The 18,522-nt window shown below is 33.9% G+C and overlaps 2 protein-coding genes across 3 annotated transcripts; one reads left to right on the top strand and one right to left on the bottom strand.

The window, feature by feature from the left end:
* Window positions 1-680: 680 nt before the first annotated feature.
* LOC130804501 (uncharacterized) lies at window positions 681-4,955 on the top strand. The gene is made up of 4 exons (XM_057668958.1): window positions 681-1,114; window positions 2,438-3,069; window positions 3,154-3,669; window positions 4,434-4,955. Exons 1-4 carry the CDS (start codon window positions 886-888, stop codon window positions 4,572-4,574), a joined length of 1,518 nt encoding a protein of 505 aa, XP_057524941.1. The 5' UTR covers window positions 681-885; the 3' UTR covers window positions 4,575-4,955.
* A 1,663-nt stretch (window positions 4,956-6,618) lies between these two features.
* Window positions 6,619-17,687, bottom strand: LOC130804500 (probable zinc metalloprotease EGY1, chloroplastic). Of its 2 annotated transcripts, none has more exons than XM_057668957.1 (10): window positions 17,114-17,687; window positions 14,918-15,382; window positions 14,411-14,551; window positions 13,793-13,894; window positions 8,626-8,837; window positions 8,276-8,326; window positions 8,129-8,198; window positions 7,169-7,237; window positions 7,003-7,053; window positions 6,619-6,915 (listed from the first exon to the last, which is right to left on the bottom strand). In XM_057668957.1, exons 1-10 carry the CDS (start codon window positions 17,519-17,521, stop codon window positions 6,757-6,759), a joined length of 1,728 nt encoding a protein of 575 aa, XP_057524940.1. In that variant the 5' UTR covers window positions 17,522-17,687; the 3' UTR covers window positions 6,619-6,756. The 2 variants fall into 2 exon arrangements, 1 of the variants encoding a protein (XP_057524940.1); XR_009040024.1 differs by having other exon boundaries at window positions 6,826-6,915; window positions 8,112-8,198; window positions 17,114-17,686.
* Between the last annotated feature and the right edge of the window lie 835 nt (window positions 17,688-18,522).

The raw sequence follows: 18,522 nt of genomic DNA, 5'->3' as shown, positions 1-18,522 counted from the left end.
CATTAAGATATCTCAACTGGTCTTCTAAGAGACTGTTTCTTTGAGATACATCTCTCAAGCCCAGCACATTAATCCTTAATGTCCACTTACGGTATCCTTTATGCTTACTTACAATATACTTAATGTCCACCGAAAATGTATGTAAAATGACTACTTACAATATTCTTAATGCCTACAGAGAAACTTAGCCTACTAGTCATACTTGCGATATTGCCTACTACAATATCTTTAATGTCTACTTACAATATACTTAATGCCCACCGAGTAATAACTTAAGTACTTACAATATTCAAAATGCCTACTTACTATATTCTTAATGTCTACAGAGCAACTTACTCTATATATTTCCTTTTTTATGTTAGCCCAATTAGAGATAGTCTCTCAAAGAGACAATCTCGCACAAGAATTTGTTTGAAAAATTGACTAATGAAGTGGTTTGTGTTTTGATTTTACTTTAGTTTATTATATACTTCATCTATTCCAATTTACTTATAACATTTACTTTTTTACGTAGTTCAATGTACTAATTCAATTCCTTAATCTTTATAATGAGAAAAATCAAACAAAATTACAATCGACTAAGTTTTATCAGATAAATTAAAAACTAATTATAAAAGCGATGAATAAATAATAGCATTTTTGTTGGAGGGAGGAAGTATATACTTCTACAAAGATAAAGATGTAGTCGCTTTCCTCTAACAAGAAGATTACGGTAAAATCAGCACTTCAATCAAGAATTTTAAGATACTCCTAACTTCATTGCTTGCCTTAATGGGCAATATGAATACCATTCACTCAATAATCAAAATGGAGGCAAAGAAAACAAACAGGAGAAGAAGAGTCTGATTGATTTTGATTTTTCCCCAAAAATCAACAGTTTAAGACATGTCTCCATCACTTGTGTTACCACTCTCTATCCTGCTTCATCTATGGAGTTTTTCTAATGCAAATGAAACCTTCATTTCTGCGGTTGGTGATCCGGGAATGAAAAACCCAAATGTTAGAATTGCATTTGAAGCTTGGAATTTTTGCAATGAAGTCGGTTTTGAAGCACCTCATATGGGCAGCCCTAGGCTTGCTGATTGCACTGATTTGTACTGCCCCAACATTCAAGGTATATACTTAGATTTTTCTTATTCTGATTCTCAGTTCATTTTACTGTTTTAAATCAAATTTTATGCTAATTATTTGCTGGATTGTAGTATTGAATTTGTACTCAGGGTTTGGGGTTTCTTATGGTAGAAGATGTTTGTTCCTGCTCTTTTATGTTAAATGGTACAATTTGTTTTGTATAAAACCGTCTCGTCTTAATGACAAGCTCATACAATTGGCCCACTTCCCTCATTGACCACTTTAAGATTCTAATTGATTATTTTAAGATTATAAGTATCACTTTTAAAGGTTAGAAGTGATAATTTAAGACTAAGGTTAAAATTTGTCACTTTTAGATCGCCAGCCCAATGGTGTCACCATGAGATCGTTTCATTTGAGAATTAGTGTAATTGCTAACTTAATTAGCATGATGCTATGTTATGCTATGTTATGCTATGTCATGGAGAAATTGAAGTAGAAAGTAAAGAGGAAACACCTAAAGAAGAGAGTAAGAGTATACATCACACTTTTTTTTTTTTTTTTTGAGATATCACATAACACTTATTTGAGAGTCGATTATACATTTCACTTTAATCGCTGTTGAATTTTGATATTTTAATTGAGTTTGTTTGCTTATATGACCAATATAAGCTTTATTTCTAGATGTCCATTCTTGGAATAGGACTGTTCCAAGAGAAAAATTATGACCCAACTCCTACATCTTCCATGCCGTCAGAAGATGTGTACTCCTATTTAAATTCAGTAAAATTAATGAGCCATTTTCCAATTGAACATGTTAAATGATGTGCAACCATAGTGCAAAAATATGCTAATGGTCGCGATTACAGTAACGCACACGGCAATATGGTAATGGGGTAATGCGGAATATTTGCCTTAACCATGACATGTCGCTTGAAGCTGCGTAAAACGCAGTTTTTACACATTTACGATGCGAGTAGTATTTGTTCGGTAAATTTGAAAACCTTTACGATATGGCTTATATGATACGAATAGACCTTCTGTTTGCACTATGTGCAACCGGGAAATTGTTTTTAGTTTGATTAGAGTATATCATGAATGTTTTTTTGAGCATGATTATGGTTTAGTTTAATTGATGGTACTTCTACATGCAAAACATGATATTTTAGTGATCTTTTGTTGATGAAATGATTTCAACTCTTGGATGTTGATCTTTATTCTTGTCATGCTTTAAAGAACATATTTATCAATCTGAAACTTTTTCATCTTTATGAAGTTCCATCTTGAAATGTTGGTTGGCTCTTTGCACTTTTAGTGTTTTTAATATGTGCTTAAAAAGTTTCGGTTGCCTATATCGTTTCTCCAGAGGTAACAAATGCGTATTTCATGAGCAAAGAAGATGGGTGCAAAGTGCACCACAAAGTAAATGACTCTGACAACAGATTGAGGGCAGGTAAAAACTTCCCTGTTCCTGGTTTTCAACCTTATGCCGATCCTGATCTTTATGCAGTCGAAAAAGAGTTGTATCTTGCTTCATTGTGTGAAGTGTCTGATTCCGAAGGCCCGTGGCATTTTTGGATGGTCATGCTTAAGAATGGAAATTTCGACAAAAATACTACACTATGTCCTGAAAACGGCAAAAAGGTCTCTAAAATAGAAACCAAGCGAAATTTTCCGTGTTTTGGGAAAGGATGCATGAACCAACCTCTTGTTTATCATAATCGATCAAGACTCGTCTACAACAGGCAGCATGTGGCATCATTGAGTGGAGGGTTTTACGGCTCCTACGATCTAGATGCTGACTTGAGTAAAGATATAGGAAACAACTCTTATTTCTCGGTTACGTGGGAAAAGAATTTGACTAGTGGAAGTTGGGTTATCTCGAACAAGTTAACGACCTCTACCAAGTATCCTTGGCTTATGTTGTACTTGAGAGCTGACTCAAACCGAGGGTTTAATGGAGGTTATCATTACGAGGGTAGAGGTATGCTTAGAAAGGTATATTTATCGCTCTTTTACTCGTTATTGCTTGCCTTTAAAATGTCGACTTGCAACATTAACGAATGATGTATGTTTCTTTAGCAACTCGAATCACCTAAATTCAAAGCAAAATTGACACTTGACATCAAACGCGGTGGTGGCTCAAATAGTCAATTCTATCTCATTGATATTGGAGGTTGCTGGAAGAATAATGGAGTTCCGTGTGATGGTGACGTCTTAACAGATGTAACCCGATACTCCGAGATGATCATTAATCCTGAAACTACTAGCTGGTGTCGCCCGGATAACCTTATCTCATGCCCACCGTATCATATTAGTAGTACAGGAGAGCGAATTCACAGAAGTAATACATCACGGTTTCCATATTCAGCTTATCATCTGTATTGTGGTCCTGGAAATGCCGATTTTGCAGAAAAACCAGTTGATATATGTGATCCTTACAGCAATCCACAGTCACAGGAAATTGTGCAACTTCTACCTCACCCCGAGTGGGCTGTCCATGGATATCCTGCAAAGCAAGGAGATGGTTGGATTGGGGACTCGAGAAGCTGGGAGCTTGATGTTGGCGCTCTTTCTAGTCGCTTGTACTTCTACCAGGTTATTTCAGTCATTATCTTGAAACATTATTGCTATTGTTGTGTTGTTTTACTTTTCTTTGTTCCTATGTATTACATCTTTGTTTTGGAAATAATGACATTGCTTGATTCTGTCAAGAAACCAACCCAATCAAAAGCGATCAGCTAAGGCCCTGGGATATGTTATATACTCTAACATGCTCCCTCACATGAGTGCCCTTTAGGCTAGAAGTGTGGATGTAACACACAGGCCCTCCTCATATTTGGTGTGAAATATTCCATTTGAGTTTGAAGAGTGGTTGAGATTTGAACTCAGTGATCTTTTGTCCTGTTGGCTTCTGATACCACAAGGAACTAACTTAACTAAAAGCTTAAGCTGATAGTTGAAGCCCATAATATGCTGTTTACTCTAACAGATTTTTATGCTAGAACTTTTTATGGTCTAAATTAAAAGAATGTATTAAATGCTCCTTTTACATAAGGCAAATGAAATTAGTCGTCTCTACAACATTTCATTACCCAATATCGGTAAATGGCTCCCACCCATTTATTAAGAAAATGTAGAGAAAATATTAAGTCTTACCTTTTTATTTTGGAACTCTACAAGGTGTAACGTTCCGAAAACAACTATATGCACTGATCCACCACTTAGTGTTACTTAAACTACTACTTTACTGAACAACGACATGTTTTTAAAAGTAGTGTTTTTGCTTTACTAAACCACTAACAACTACTTCAACTGCTGCACCGAACACGCCCTGATCCTTTGGATATTGTGGTGTGCAGGATCCAGGTACAACACCAGCCAAGCGTATTTGGTCATCCATTAATGTTGGAACAGAAATATATGTTAGTAACACGAGAGAAACTGCAGAATGGACTGTCAGTGATTTTGATATTCTTCTTCCGAATGATAGTCTACAATGAAAATCTGGACTTTCCCCGTATTATTATTAGGCTTGTCGCAGTTGAACAGACTCTACTACTACAATAACACTGTCAAAGTCTTAATCCTAAAAGATTATTAATATTATTATTTAATTTCTTCATTTATTATTCGGTTGTACACATGTGTTTCTCTATATTATGAATGTATATAAAATAAACAAAGTAGTCGATCTTTTTTTTTTAAGTTTTTAGGGCGAAGTAAAAAATTGACAAATATTTTTATCATCAGGCGCTTCTAATATTTGAGGCTTTCTTGTCCCTTGTGTTTATATCAAAACCTTTTGCCATTTTCTTTATATCAGAATATTTGAGTGTATTGTGTATCATTTACCTTCTTTATATTAGAATATTGAATGCTTATTTATTTTTTAAACAATTCACTTCTAATTTAATTACTTCATTCGAGATTTTTGGGAGCAGTGTAGCTATTACAAAACCCGAAGGATATTGTGATTTTTAACTACTTGTATATAGTTCATGTTATATTTTTTCTATTTTTTTTATACATTTCATTTTTTACACAATCTAATACGTTATTAAGAACATTTTATATCTTAAAATATGTATAATAAAAAATTATAAAAATTATATTATATGAAAGTATATAATTAGACGTTTTAAATAAGATTCTATTTAAGTATATTTTTACATACACATTAGGTAAAAAATTAAATAACTTTTGATAAAAACTATCAAAATCTCTAATGTAGAAGCCTTTCAGAAGGAAGGAAATAATTATTATGTTCTTGGGGTCTTGCCTGATCCTTGAGGTAACTTAAGTTCGTTGGTGCAAACTGCAGAGACTTGAGACTAAAGATAGAATCTTGTCTTTTGGTCTTCAAGTAGGAAATTAAATGAGTTAAGTTGAATTTCATGAATTACACCAAACGAGGATATTAGAACATCAATTGTCGTTTCTCTATTGTTGTTCTCATCGCAAAGACTGGATCATTATGTATACTAGTACAGAATAAGAAACTACTATATTTATTTCTTTTAGGTGTAGAAATGGTGTTTGTAAAAAAGGCAAATGTTGCGGAATATGTGACATCAACTGATTATATGAGCAAATGCATCGTATATACATAACGTTCATGTTACATTATTTGTTTTACTTGAGCAAATAACACGATGAAGATATCTGTACTTTCATATACATTACTTAAGTTCCAAGTAACATAAAGACAATGAACGTCTTTTTATATGTCTATGTATGCAAATAGTACCTCCACAATACCAATAAGCATTTGATGCCATTTGGTATAATTTTATTCGGTCAATATTTAAATGTGTGATCTCAAAAAACTCAACTATAATTATAAACTTATATAATTAATATACAAATTAAAGTTGATTTCTAGTAAAAAGCTATGATCACCTAAAATAATTAAATATACTGATCTCCATAATTTATCCTATCAATATTTAGCATTAATTTACTCTACAATTATTTCACTTGATTGACAACAAGTTGATGTTCATTCTCTAGCTTAATCAACCATAGCTCAGGGGCTTACTTGGGGTCTGATTAAGTTATCCTTTGGTGATTCTCGAAAGGGATATGTTAGGGTATGCTTAGTGAGTCTCCAAAGAGATAATTAGATAGGTACTAAAAGGGTGGCATGAGTTGGCCCTTATTTCCAGATTAGTCTAGTGATTAGTAAATTTGTATAAGAGTTAGTAGTTGGAAAGATGTCTTTTGGTAAGACGACCTCAAAAAAGAAGTCATATTCTCATAATCTATATAAGATAAGCTATTTAACCCATATATAAGGCGCATCTCACCGAGACCGTCTCATACAACAATGAATTTGATTAGAAAGTATTGGTTGCTTGAAGATGAATTCATTTTAAATTATTGAGTCATTGTAGCCTAATTTTTGTTATTGATTTCCTTGATCATCATTCTTGTCTACTAATTCCCATCAATCAATCTCTTCATTATGTTTAATCAAATCAATTGGGGCCGCAACTGCAAAGGATTGCAAGCATCAATCCCCATGAATTCGACCCCTTAATGTCCGATAAAAGGAAATTTAACGCTCGAAAATGAAAAATACGCAACGAAATCACAACATTTTGGGGCATCATTGAGCTGGCAGCTCTCATTATCTATACATCTATGAATGAAACACTGCATAAACATTTGCATTGCACATGATCAATAAGTGGTGACAAGGCCTATACCAAGTTCCTCAGCTAGTTCATCCCAAACAGGGAGTAATGTCAATACCACCAGAAAGATAGCACCTATTAACACAGATTTCCTCCAAGTTCCGACCTCTGTCACATCGTTTAAACATGGCTTTTCCGGAGTTCTCTGAAAATTGTCGTGAAAGTATTAGACTACACGAAAGAATTTACAGTCCTTTTCTGTTCACAGGATAAGACGTTTTCAGCGTCGTACCTGACAAATGAGTACGTATAGCCCCCACGGTAGGGATAATGGTCCACCTAGCTGGAATAAGAAGAGATATATTAGAGATGTGGGGCTGTGGAGGATAGAATATTTGTGTTGAAACAATATACAAGCTTCTACATAAGCTCAAATGATAGAGGAAGAAGGGGGATACCACGCCTAATCCGAGCAATGTGTAGGTCGTCAAGCCAAAAGCGATTAGTGCATTTTTCCCGAAAGCTCCCTGTTAGAATGACATAAAAGAGTATTTAGCATTTCTACAAAGTTCATCTTTTTAACATCAACAAAAGGGAATAGCTTGATCACGTGAAGACAAAATCAATGTCTAGCACGCGAGTGTTAATTTTGAACATAGTGATGTCCAATAATCAAGTGTCCAGAACGGTACTTTAAATACGAGTTGGGGTGGCAATGACATTAACATAGACTTGCAGCAAAAACTGGCATTGATATATTATAAGACACACTATTATCAGCAGATTGAAGCAAGACAAAGGTCCAATTCTTCCGTCCATCACAGAAAACCAACATTTTAAAAGACTTGTCAATGAGAGTTCTATGCACACCAACAGGTATAAATTAAGGACAAATAGCAGTAACATGAACAATTTAGAGTGCAATCAAGCAAAATGCACCTGAAAATGGAGAGCAATGCACTAAGACGCAAAGAAAGCTGAAAAAGAATGTATATTGGAGCGATAAGGCTGAACGCATTGCTGTTTATATGTTTTATCTAAGTTTGCATTAAGGTTTTTATTGACTCTGAAAAGAAACACGCTGCAATTTGAATCACGGAGTTAATAGAAGACAACCCCTCAGAGCGTGATGATTTCAGGAGCAAGGCTGATGCAACTTTTATAGAAAAGTTCTCTTTCCTGGTTCTGTTTGGAGAAAGCAGTACAAAACATCCTTAATGGGAGTTTTCTTGTTGACCCTAGGACACTTGGTAATAAACAAAATTCCTAATCCTTAATCATGATAGCCAAGATAATGACATTACAGTACACATGTCAGATGACATCACCCCTAGATGATCCAAGTAAAACAGCTTGCTTGTGATCCTGGAATTCATTCAAACCCTTTGGCTAAGAAATTACCTCAAGGCATAGATTACCTGAATTGCTCTCCCACCATCGAGGCACCCAACTGGAAGCAAGTTGAAAGCTGTGCTGGTCAAACCACACCTGCAAGACCGATTGTTAAGTTCAATAGATTCAACAAATATGCATTTTTGGAAAAAAAAAATGGAACAGAAACGCACCAGCCAGCTATTACAAGTGGGTGAATTGAAACTGAGGCAGCATGCATGGCTCTGCATTACCAAAAAAAAGGTCAATAATAGTTGTAAATAGAAGCATCAGTGTTGAAAATTAAAGTGAACTTGCCATTAACTTTCAAATTCATGTAAAATATGAAATGCTAAGTGAGATAACAATGTGCAGAACTTGCATATAGGTCAGCATCTCATCTGTGTAACATAATTATATAACTATTTATTGGAGAAAATGGAAGACATAAAAGGCACATAATGTTTCACCGGCTATTGTATTGACCAAGTATGACATCTTAACAATAATAAGGTTCAAATAAGCACGTCAAGGAAAGACATACGTATAACCAAGCGTGGCTCGACTTATGAGTCCAAGAAGCAGAGAACCTTGAAAGAGCGTGCTAGGCACTTGCACAAAATCTCCTGAGACATTGGGATGTGAAGATAACAGCAGGCCAACAGCAAACATGGAAAAAGAGAGTGTAGCACCAGCAAAGGGACCAGCCAACGAGATGTCAACTTGAGTTTTTCTATCTGGAATGATAGACTTGAACTAAAAAAGAGAGAACAATTAGCATTTAGCACTTTCATGGAACATTCCACAATGAAGATAAGGCTCATAAACGCGAGGTAGAATGTACAACTCCAGTATCACAAATAATAAACAATAAAAGAAAGAATATGAGGCTAATATGCACATTTTTCAATATTATTATACTTTAAGATTGTGAAAGTGCTTATTGTGACTCAAATTAGTCATTTGTCTATTACTAGAGGATTGAACCCAATCATTACCGTCAATTAACATAAGTGAATTCCCATCAGATTTCGCAAACAAAAGAAAAGTAATATGGCAGTCAAATGCCTGACTATTTATATCCCCAAAAAAATCAGTACCAAAAGATAATGAGATGACATAAGCTCCTAGTAATTCAAAAAGATTTAATAAGATGAAACCTATAATCCTATGTGAAAAGGGAGTGGAAAGGTCCAATTTGTTACCATCTAGCTTACCAAATCAAACAAAAAAGAAGATTCATAGTGCTACTCTCTTTTAGCCACTTCTGTCTTGCAACAAAAGAAAATTTCACTTTAAAAAGAGAAAGCTTAAGTATAAAAGAAAAATAAAATTATTCTTCAGTAACCTAAGCTAAAACATTTAAGGGGAATCATTAATGCAGCTAGTTTGTCGATGGGGGATAGCTCTGTACAAGAGATTATGGCAAACAGTTCAAGATGGTTTGTTTAGAAAGAAAATATGGGCTCGGCTAATATTTTTTCTAAAGATAGTTTGTCAATGGGGGATAGCTCTGCACAAGAGCTGATGGCAAGACATCCGACGAGCATGGCCATGGCAGCAGCTTTGGCAGCAGCTTTCTAGGATGAAGAGGCTTGAGCGAAGCAATGTCCGGAGAAGACCTAGCATGCATATTTGGCGAATAGTGCCTAGTGAAGGCCTGGAGCACAGCCAGCGAGCATCAGCGATCTTGGTCAGGAAAGTAGCTCGCTTGACCAAAGTACGGGCGAGGCAACGTCAAACCCAAGACTCACCAGCATAGTTAGTAGGACAACCCCAATGGAAATCAACCCCGCAATCTCCATACTTGAGACAAGCAGAGGAATGAATTTGGTGGGTGGTGGTGGAAATAGGTATGAAAAGTTTTACCAGAAATGGTTAGTGGATAGGTGATGTGTATGAGGATTTACCCACAACATATCTACCCGCCTTATACCCTCCTATCACGTATAATCGATTCTTATGGTTGATCAAGTCAACTGAAACTAATGAATCATTATTCAAATCATTCAAATAGTAGACTCGAGTTCGGTTACACATCTTATGGTTGATCATCATAATCGATCCTTTCATGGACGATTGATGGTCGCTCTCTAACGGTTGATGGTTGGGTTTTGTTACCCAAAAAAAGCGATCCATTTTGGATTTGTCAGGTGATTGATTGACACGGTTCAAGTTTGATTCACACTAATTTCAATTACGGGTCATCTCTAACGGTTGCACTTCGGTTGGTCGGTTCAAGTTGGTTTGATTTAAGCCTGGTTGATTATAAATCTTTCGGTTCCTATCAAATTAAGTTGGTTTTCCGCTCGCAAAGGTTTTGATTTTCATAGACTTGTACTCAGTTCACCTATAGGTCAAAATTTGTTCGATTGAGGTGGGTTGATCGATTCGGGCTGAGTTTGAACATATCTAGTGGTCGCGATTGTGATAAAGATCACGATGTTGCGGACGCGGCACCTCATGGTGTTACGACTCATTTGGCGAACATCGTAATGTGAATTGTTAATTGGAAAAAATTCTTTTTATACAAGTAGACCAAGTTTTCTAGACCATATACTTAAATTAAAGTTTTAATAGACCTTTTATAACAAAATACACTTTACAAACAAGATAATAATAACTAATATGTTAGAATAACAGCTTATAATGGTTGTTACTCCATGATTTGTGGTTCGGTAAACACAAAAGCCATTATAAAACGATCATTTTTTTAAGGGAAATTCCACATGGTAGCATCCAACTTTCATGAAACGCCAGTTGTAGCACTTTTGTAAGAATTTTCCACATGGTAGCATCCAGTTTATGCACTATCTAACTGGCGTAGCATTTTCCGTTAAATTCTTGTTAATTTTCGTTTCATTCACCATTTTGTAAGAATATTCCACATGGTAGCATCCAGTTTATGCTCTCAAATGTTTAATTCACCATTTTAACATTTAATTCACCGTTTAAATGTATTAGTGTTCTGACAAAGGGTAAAAGGATGACTTCTAAGCCATCATCTTCAAAAGGATCTTAAATGTAGTCTTATTTTTTTTATATATTAGTGTTTGAAATGCACCTTTAAACTTTGATGATAGTAGTTAAGTACATATATATCAGTGCTTGAAATGCACATTTTGAACTTTATAATCCTTATCATGTACATATGTATTATTCCTTAGAATGTACATTTTGAACTTATGAAATGCACCTTTTGAATTATGTATTCGTGCTTAAGATGTACCTTTTGAACTTTATAAGGCCAACAATTTGAATGAAAACAAAATTGTTGCAACCAAAGTTGTTAAAATTAGGATTCTACTTAGAATCGTTTAGAGAGGTAGAATCGAATCGTAGAATCGTCCAATTCTACAAAAAAACTTAAATATATTAAAAACATCTAGTTTCTTATCATTATTATCCATTTTAAAAAATTTAAATTTATAAATTAAAGTTTCTTTGACTTTATTTTAAGAATTTAACTAGTTAAATTTTCATACCGATTAAGAAATTTATTTTTTATAAGTTTTCATGATGGAACATTTAAACTTTATGTATATATGTGAAAGAGATTAGTAAAAGATGGTATATAAGAAAAATTAGTAATAATTGATACTAAATTTGTAGAATCAGATTGTTAAATCGTAGGATCGTAGAATCGTGTTATGATTCTACCTCTAAAAATTTTATTCCAACTAGAATCGTAAGATTCTACAACTTTAAGATTCTACCTAGGATTCAAATCGCTCGCTTGTTTTTGGGTCGTAAAATCTTAGAATCGTAAATCAGAATCGTGATTTTAACAACAATGGCAGCAACTTTGAGAGCGTTGATGAATTAAACTGTGAATGAAATGATAAAATGATGAATTAAACATTTGAGAGTATAAACTGGATGTTAACATGTGGAAAAATATTACAAAATGATGAATCAAACGGAAATTGACAAGAATTTAACGGAAAATGCTACGGCAATTAGATAGTGCATAAAATGGATGCTACCATGTGGAAAATTCTTACAAAAGTGCTACCACTGGCGTTTCATGAAAGTTGGATGCTATCATGTGGAATTTCCCTTATTTTAATTCCATCCCCTAACCTTCACAATCGTCAGTGCCTTGGAATTAGAAGTTTCGCTTCTAAGGACCATTCTCATAACACTTGAAGCAAAATATCAGTCTACTACTCATCGTGTGAAGGAAGGAAATGCAAAACTCTTAGAGGTGTTGCTACATACATTTACATCAGCATTAGTAGCAAAATTTTGAGTAGAAATCTTAATCAATTGTTTGTATGATTCAAGACTTATCACCTTTTGATATATATCGTAGTCTATGAGATTTAATATTTCCAAACCCTTATGACATTAGTATGTGCTACTGTCTTTATCCCTTTATTTCCGTGGTCTTTACTTTAAGTTCCAATCATCCAAAAATCCAAAACATACCTATCCGACAAAACTGCAAACCAAAATAGTTTCATTCCTTTTGCAAACAAAAACTTGAATTTCTTGAGTGGTGTATTCTTATCATCTGAATACTATTATTATGTTAATAAAAAATATAACTACGAATTATAAAAAACTTGTTGCCTATACTACTATATTGTTGTCATTTAGAGCGTATAATGGTCATCGAAAATTATAATTAATTAAATTAAATAATTTATTTAAATAAATTAATTTGAGAATATCCCAAGGTTGCAAAGTTTCTGTTTTGAGCAAAAAGTAGTGTTCACCGATCGTGAAACAACTCGTTGATCGCGAGAAAGGAAGGAAAGCTACTGTTTTGTGGGAACAGCAGGTCGCGGCTCGCGACCTAATTTGCGGCCCGCGAGTTTCGCTCTGTTTTGCGGGTTTTCTGTGCAAAGTAAGTTTATCCGTTTTGTTAGTTTTAATGTAACTACCAACGGTTAAATATGGTTATATTAACCAGATATATTGGGATGGTTTGGTGGAAAGACGACATTAGTTCGTGAATCAATCTTGTGTTTCATGGAGTAACATGTTGCTTCGTGAAAAGGTGTAAGCTATTCTATAAATATAGAAGGCTTGTGTGGTTATTTTCTGCATGCAATTTCTGATTTCTTTTCTTCTCTAGCATTTTACATAGAGAACTTGCAATCCTCGATTGTAATTTTCCATATCTTCTTCCATTTAAGTTTCTCTTACATCATTCTAAATTCCTTGTGCTAGGAATTTAGTGTAATTCTTTGTATTTCCGAAAATATTTTCGGTTTATTCCCAAGCACCATAGTAGGGAGGAAAAAAATGTTTTAGGAAAAACCATCTCGCCTAGAATTAATATCAGGTTCAAACAAAATCTTCTTGTTACTTTGTTCGAGATTGAAGATCGGTTTCTCGGAGTTCTCGGTTGTGTACATAAGCATAGTTTTTGATTGTCATATGTAATTTGTTTTCTACTACAAACTTGTAACTTTATTTTATTGTTTATTTGATAAATTAAAGTAACATTTTACTACATATATTGACATAGTCCAAACACATTGAAAGAGCTTAATATGAGTATATAAATGCAACTCTAAAATGTAACAGAGAACCAAAGTTCAACACAAGAGTAGTTCAACACAAGAGTCTTTAAAACGTGGAATGATTGATGTTCTGAACTACCCACCAATTAAGTACTAATCAAGCAAACAAATATTTATTGTTAGAAATAAAGACAATAAATGCTTGAATTACTTGCTCAACAATGCACGTGATCTTACCTGTGTGATGGCTCCAAAGCTACCAAGAGTTATGTTCGGAATAAAAAAAGGAATACTAAGCTTCACATTTTTGGGGAAAGCTGCCAGAAAATGCCCAATTTCCTGCAGAAAATAAGTTTTCCAATCAGATAGATAACTCTACACAAGACGGCCAAGAATCAATAACTCGCACCTCACTGTAGTCCATTACTTGTCTCAAAAATATTATTGCAAATAAGCCACCGAAAATAAAGGTAACCCACTTTCAGTACACCACCTCAACCAAAAAATAGTAAAATCTTGATTGCAACTATATCTTTTCATAGTAAGTGTAGTAGACTTGAGAAACAACATTCAGCAGAAACTTGGTCCTTCACTAGATCATTGAGCTGCTTAGCATATACTTTAACTTTCCCTATCTACCCAGAAAGGTAAATTGGTGATAAAACCTCTCTACCCTTCAGCATCATCCCCTTAGTTAAAAGATTATACTACAGATGACCATGAAACTGTGATGTCCCATATAAATTTGAATGTCCAAAATATTGACCACAACATGTGCAAAGAATGATAAAATGATAAAAAAAAAATATAATGCTTAGAAATAAGAAAAATTAAAAAGAAAGTCAATAACTTTACATGAAACAACTGAACTCCCAAGATCCCATAAGCCAGAGGCAGAGCAGCTTCCACAAATGGGAACAACAATTGCATATCTGGAGGTTCAATCGCATCAGGGTCTGTGAAGTACTTCACCAACTCTGGAGGAAGACGATCAATCTGTAAATAATACAATGGAAAGCGTCAAAATCCATCTTACTATGTCTGCCTACCAGTAACATATTTCTTTTTTTCTCTCCCAAATACAGGATATTAGTTTTTGAAGCAAGCCAAAGCAAGATTGAGATTGCAGTTCGTGTAAGTATTCGCCAAAACCAAAAAGAAAAACCACTTTTGAACAGGATACTTGAAATGAAAAATGAAAACTTAAAGCATAGAATTGATGAAATCAAAGACGAATCTATCAGTCAGTTGACAAGTACTAAGGTCAGATAACCTGAGCACATCATTATACTCTAAAGCAAAGAAAATAAGTGCAAGTTAACATGTACATAATTTAATAAGAAGCAGCATTCATTTATTTACCTGAGATGCAATCCCTAGCTCAACAGAGGAACCAACGGTTAGGAGGAACAAAAGTAGAGCAATTACATACTGCCAAAGTGTTGTAGGCCCAGGTTCGGAAACTTCTTTTCTTAACATACCAAAACTAACACGAGGTCCACCACGAGGATCAAGACCCTCAGAATTGGGTTCCTCAACCATAAAAAGATTATATTTGTCACCCATGAGTTCGGCTAGCTGCTTTTGGAGTTTCTCAAACACTTCCTCTCTTTTCCCCCTTAAGTTCCCTAGAAAAAGAATTCCTTCACCAAGATCACCAAATGGCTCTTCTTTTGTCACCCAGAAGGTAGAATATCCAAATAGTTTGTCCTTAATCAGCTTCACGTCAGCGGGATCAACCTTTTCGGGTCCTAGAAGTTCCATTAATTTAAAAGAATCAACTTGGAAATTGTTGTATGGTGTTCCCACAGGAGAAACTGGCGGTGGCTGAAAAGATGGTAGAGCTAATAGATTAGAGATGATATTGCTTAAGTTACAAAGACTGCCAAATGCATATAGAACAATTAGCACTACCAGTCAATAGTCATTACTGCTTTAAGGAGACTCCCTAAATCTAAAATCCCTCCTCCCCTCTTTCTCCCCAAACATATAAAGAAAATATGATCTTACATATCCCATGTTTTCAGTTCTAATTCAACGGACTGCTCTATATTGTTTTTTAATTGTTTAAATGCCATTGAAGGCACCAACGGTTGATGAAACAGCATCCCTAACAAAACCAATTTCTGTCTTCAAATTCATGTAGTAACCTAGCTAAAAGAGACTTTCTACATCCTTTTATTTTGTTCGGAATGTCATGGAATTTCATTTATAGTATCCAAAACAATGGACCACCTTTTATGATTGACAATGAAAAACCCCTTTAAAAATTATTGTAATTTAAAAAAAAACGTCATTTAATAATTTCTTTGCAGAAATGAGCTACAAAATGATCAAACTTATCATTATTATCACCCCATTTTGTCAATCAAAGGTAAAATGACAATGAACTATTCTTTATGGGCAATGTTGAATTGATGGCTACAAGTTTAGATGAGTTTGATGCTAATGGCAGTTTTCTTTTTTGGGTCTGATAGCTTGATGGCGCTTCACATGTTATCCTAAATTCCAGGCATAATATGTTTCAGCATTCCATTCAGAAAAACCCAGGTTTTATTTGTTCTACCCCAAATCAGGTAAAACTATATAACTATGAGCCTAGTCCTCTATGGTGTTTGGGGCAACTTTTTGTTCCTTATCATTAGTTAAACTGTTATGCCCAAGGGCTGTACACAATATCTCATTACCCCAATACCATTAAACAATATATAATCCTAAAATTAGGTCCAAAACATAAACAAATCACACATCAATCAATGTTATAAGTCCTCATTTTATGCTCATAATTTCCCTTTTGGCTTCTCATATGTTTCCCTAAGGCCATTGGATAACATTTTCCTTAACAAATTACTTAAGTTTAATAGCGAAAGAATGATGAATTATGTAGCTGCATAAAGGTTCTTATATTCAAAAAGTTTCTCCAAGTTATGAAATACTGCTCCATTGTTAACACAAAAATTGACAAATTTCTTGAAGGCCCGATGCATTTTAAAAAATTATGATATTTTTACAACAATTTGTATCTTTAAACACTTAACATATATTACGCACTTTAATGTTGAGACCTCTAATTTTTTTAGGCCCCTGTTTGATCGAACATGTTGATCATACTCAGAACCTCCTCTAGACTTAACAAACTATTCTCACTCTCAAATAAAAAAACTTCCTTCATTGGCCTCACTCTCATACAAAAACATCCAAGTTTCGAACCCTTATTAAGGTTGAAATAAGGCAATTCAACTCACCAATTACAAACCTCATGAAAAGCGCGGACGGATGTTAAGGCTTGGGAATGCACATGCCTCACCATAGATAATAAATCATATTGAATTTCTTACGAAAATCTGAAAGATTGCTGAATGTTTTACATAAAATATGACATGACTCTCCAATTTTTCTTTATCTAATTATGATCAATTTCAAGTACCCATAGCTTTGGCTATCAACAATAACCACATAAATACTAAATCAAAATGGAATCAAAACAAATAAAAAATTCAACTAGCAAAGAAAATGAACACGAATTGAAAAAAAATGAAATAATTTGCTGCAACTCACCCCTGAAGAAGAAGAAGAAGAAGAAGAAGAAGACGAAAAGGAACTGGGCTGCTTACTTTCAGACCTTAAATCATCAACAATATTCTCATTATCTTCCACAATTATCTCTTTCTCTTTCTCTTTCGTCGCCAAATTGAAATCACTCGACGAACTTCCACAATCACCGTCCTCATCGCTACCTCTACTGAAACACACTAATCTATGGAACAAACCCCCATTTTTAAGTGTACTTGACAACTCTCTCCTGTAACTCTTTTGACACAAATAACAAGTAATTGACTTCATACCAAATCTTTGATTACTAAATGAGGGTTTCTTGTGTGTTGAGGAAGATAATGAAGGAACACCATTAATGGTGGTTCTAAAATTAAGAGTGATAAGGTTGCTGCAGCCATTTAAAGTGCCCATAAGCTAATAAAGATGAATAATAATGTATCAATGGAGTTCTATGGCATCTACTATGTAGTAATTTGAATGTTGAGATGAAGAAGAGTATCTCAGCAGCGTCCAAGGTTAAGAATGGTTTGCTTCTGCTTGTCCGTTATCTTCATTTTCCTCGTTTGACGATTATCTTTGAATCTTTAATTTAAAAAATATCTGTAATTGTATGGACATTTGGAAATACTATCTCAATCTCAATCCCGTTTCGTTTGATAATTGATATTAAATGCTGAAAATAATATTGAAAAGTTAGTATAATTTTTGTAAAATTATGTCTTGGCAAGTTTAATGTTTATACTTATTTTTTTCATAATTTCACTTTTTTTACATAATTTATTCTAATACATTACTGTTTGAAAATGTGATTTTAGGTGGTAATGAAAAATTATAAAAAAAACCTTTAGATAGATCAAATTTCATTATTTGCAGATGACTAAAAGGTTGAATTTTTAGAAAGAATTTTTTCTTGTTATTTTTAGTTACCACTAAATTATAGAAGTACTTTCTTAATTCTACTATACTTATTATATTTGACTTTTACCAAATCCAATATGTTATTTTCTTCATTTATATATTGAACTATTTATATCTGAAAAATATAAAAATTAATATATTATAAAAGTATACAATTAGACAATATACAAAATAAGCTTAAACGATATTAGCGTTAATAACCGCAATATAGCAAATATTTCAAAACAGAAAAAATAGCTATCATTACTAATCATTATGTTATAACATATATTACTCCTTTGTACGTTAGAGTTTGTTATATTTTGTTATATGTCATTTTTATGTCAAAATTTTATATCATAATATAGCAAACTCAAATACACAAGAAATAATTTAGTACAATCATTATTTACTGATTATTGTTATATTTGAAGCTATGATGTGAGAAGCTATAAGAAGTCATAAGGTCCAGCACTCACTCGATCCTTCAAGATCAAACATGAGATCCCTCGAAA

This window comes from Amaranthus tricolor, chromosome 17 (genome assembly GCF_026212465.1).
Source record: "Amaranthus tricolor cultivar Red isolate AtriRed21 chromosome 17, ASM2621246v1, whole genome shotgun sequence".
Lineage (NCBI taxonomy): Eukaryota > Viridiplantae > Streptophyta > Magnoliopsida > Caryophyllales > Amaranthaceae > Amaranthus > Amaranthus tricolor.
The sequence above is the reverse complement of the archived record's forward strand: the minus strand, read 5'-3'. Positions and strand labels throughout refer to the sequence as shown.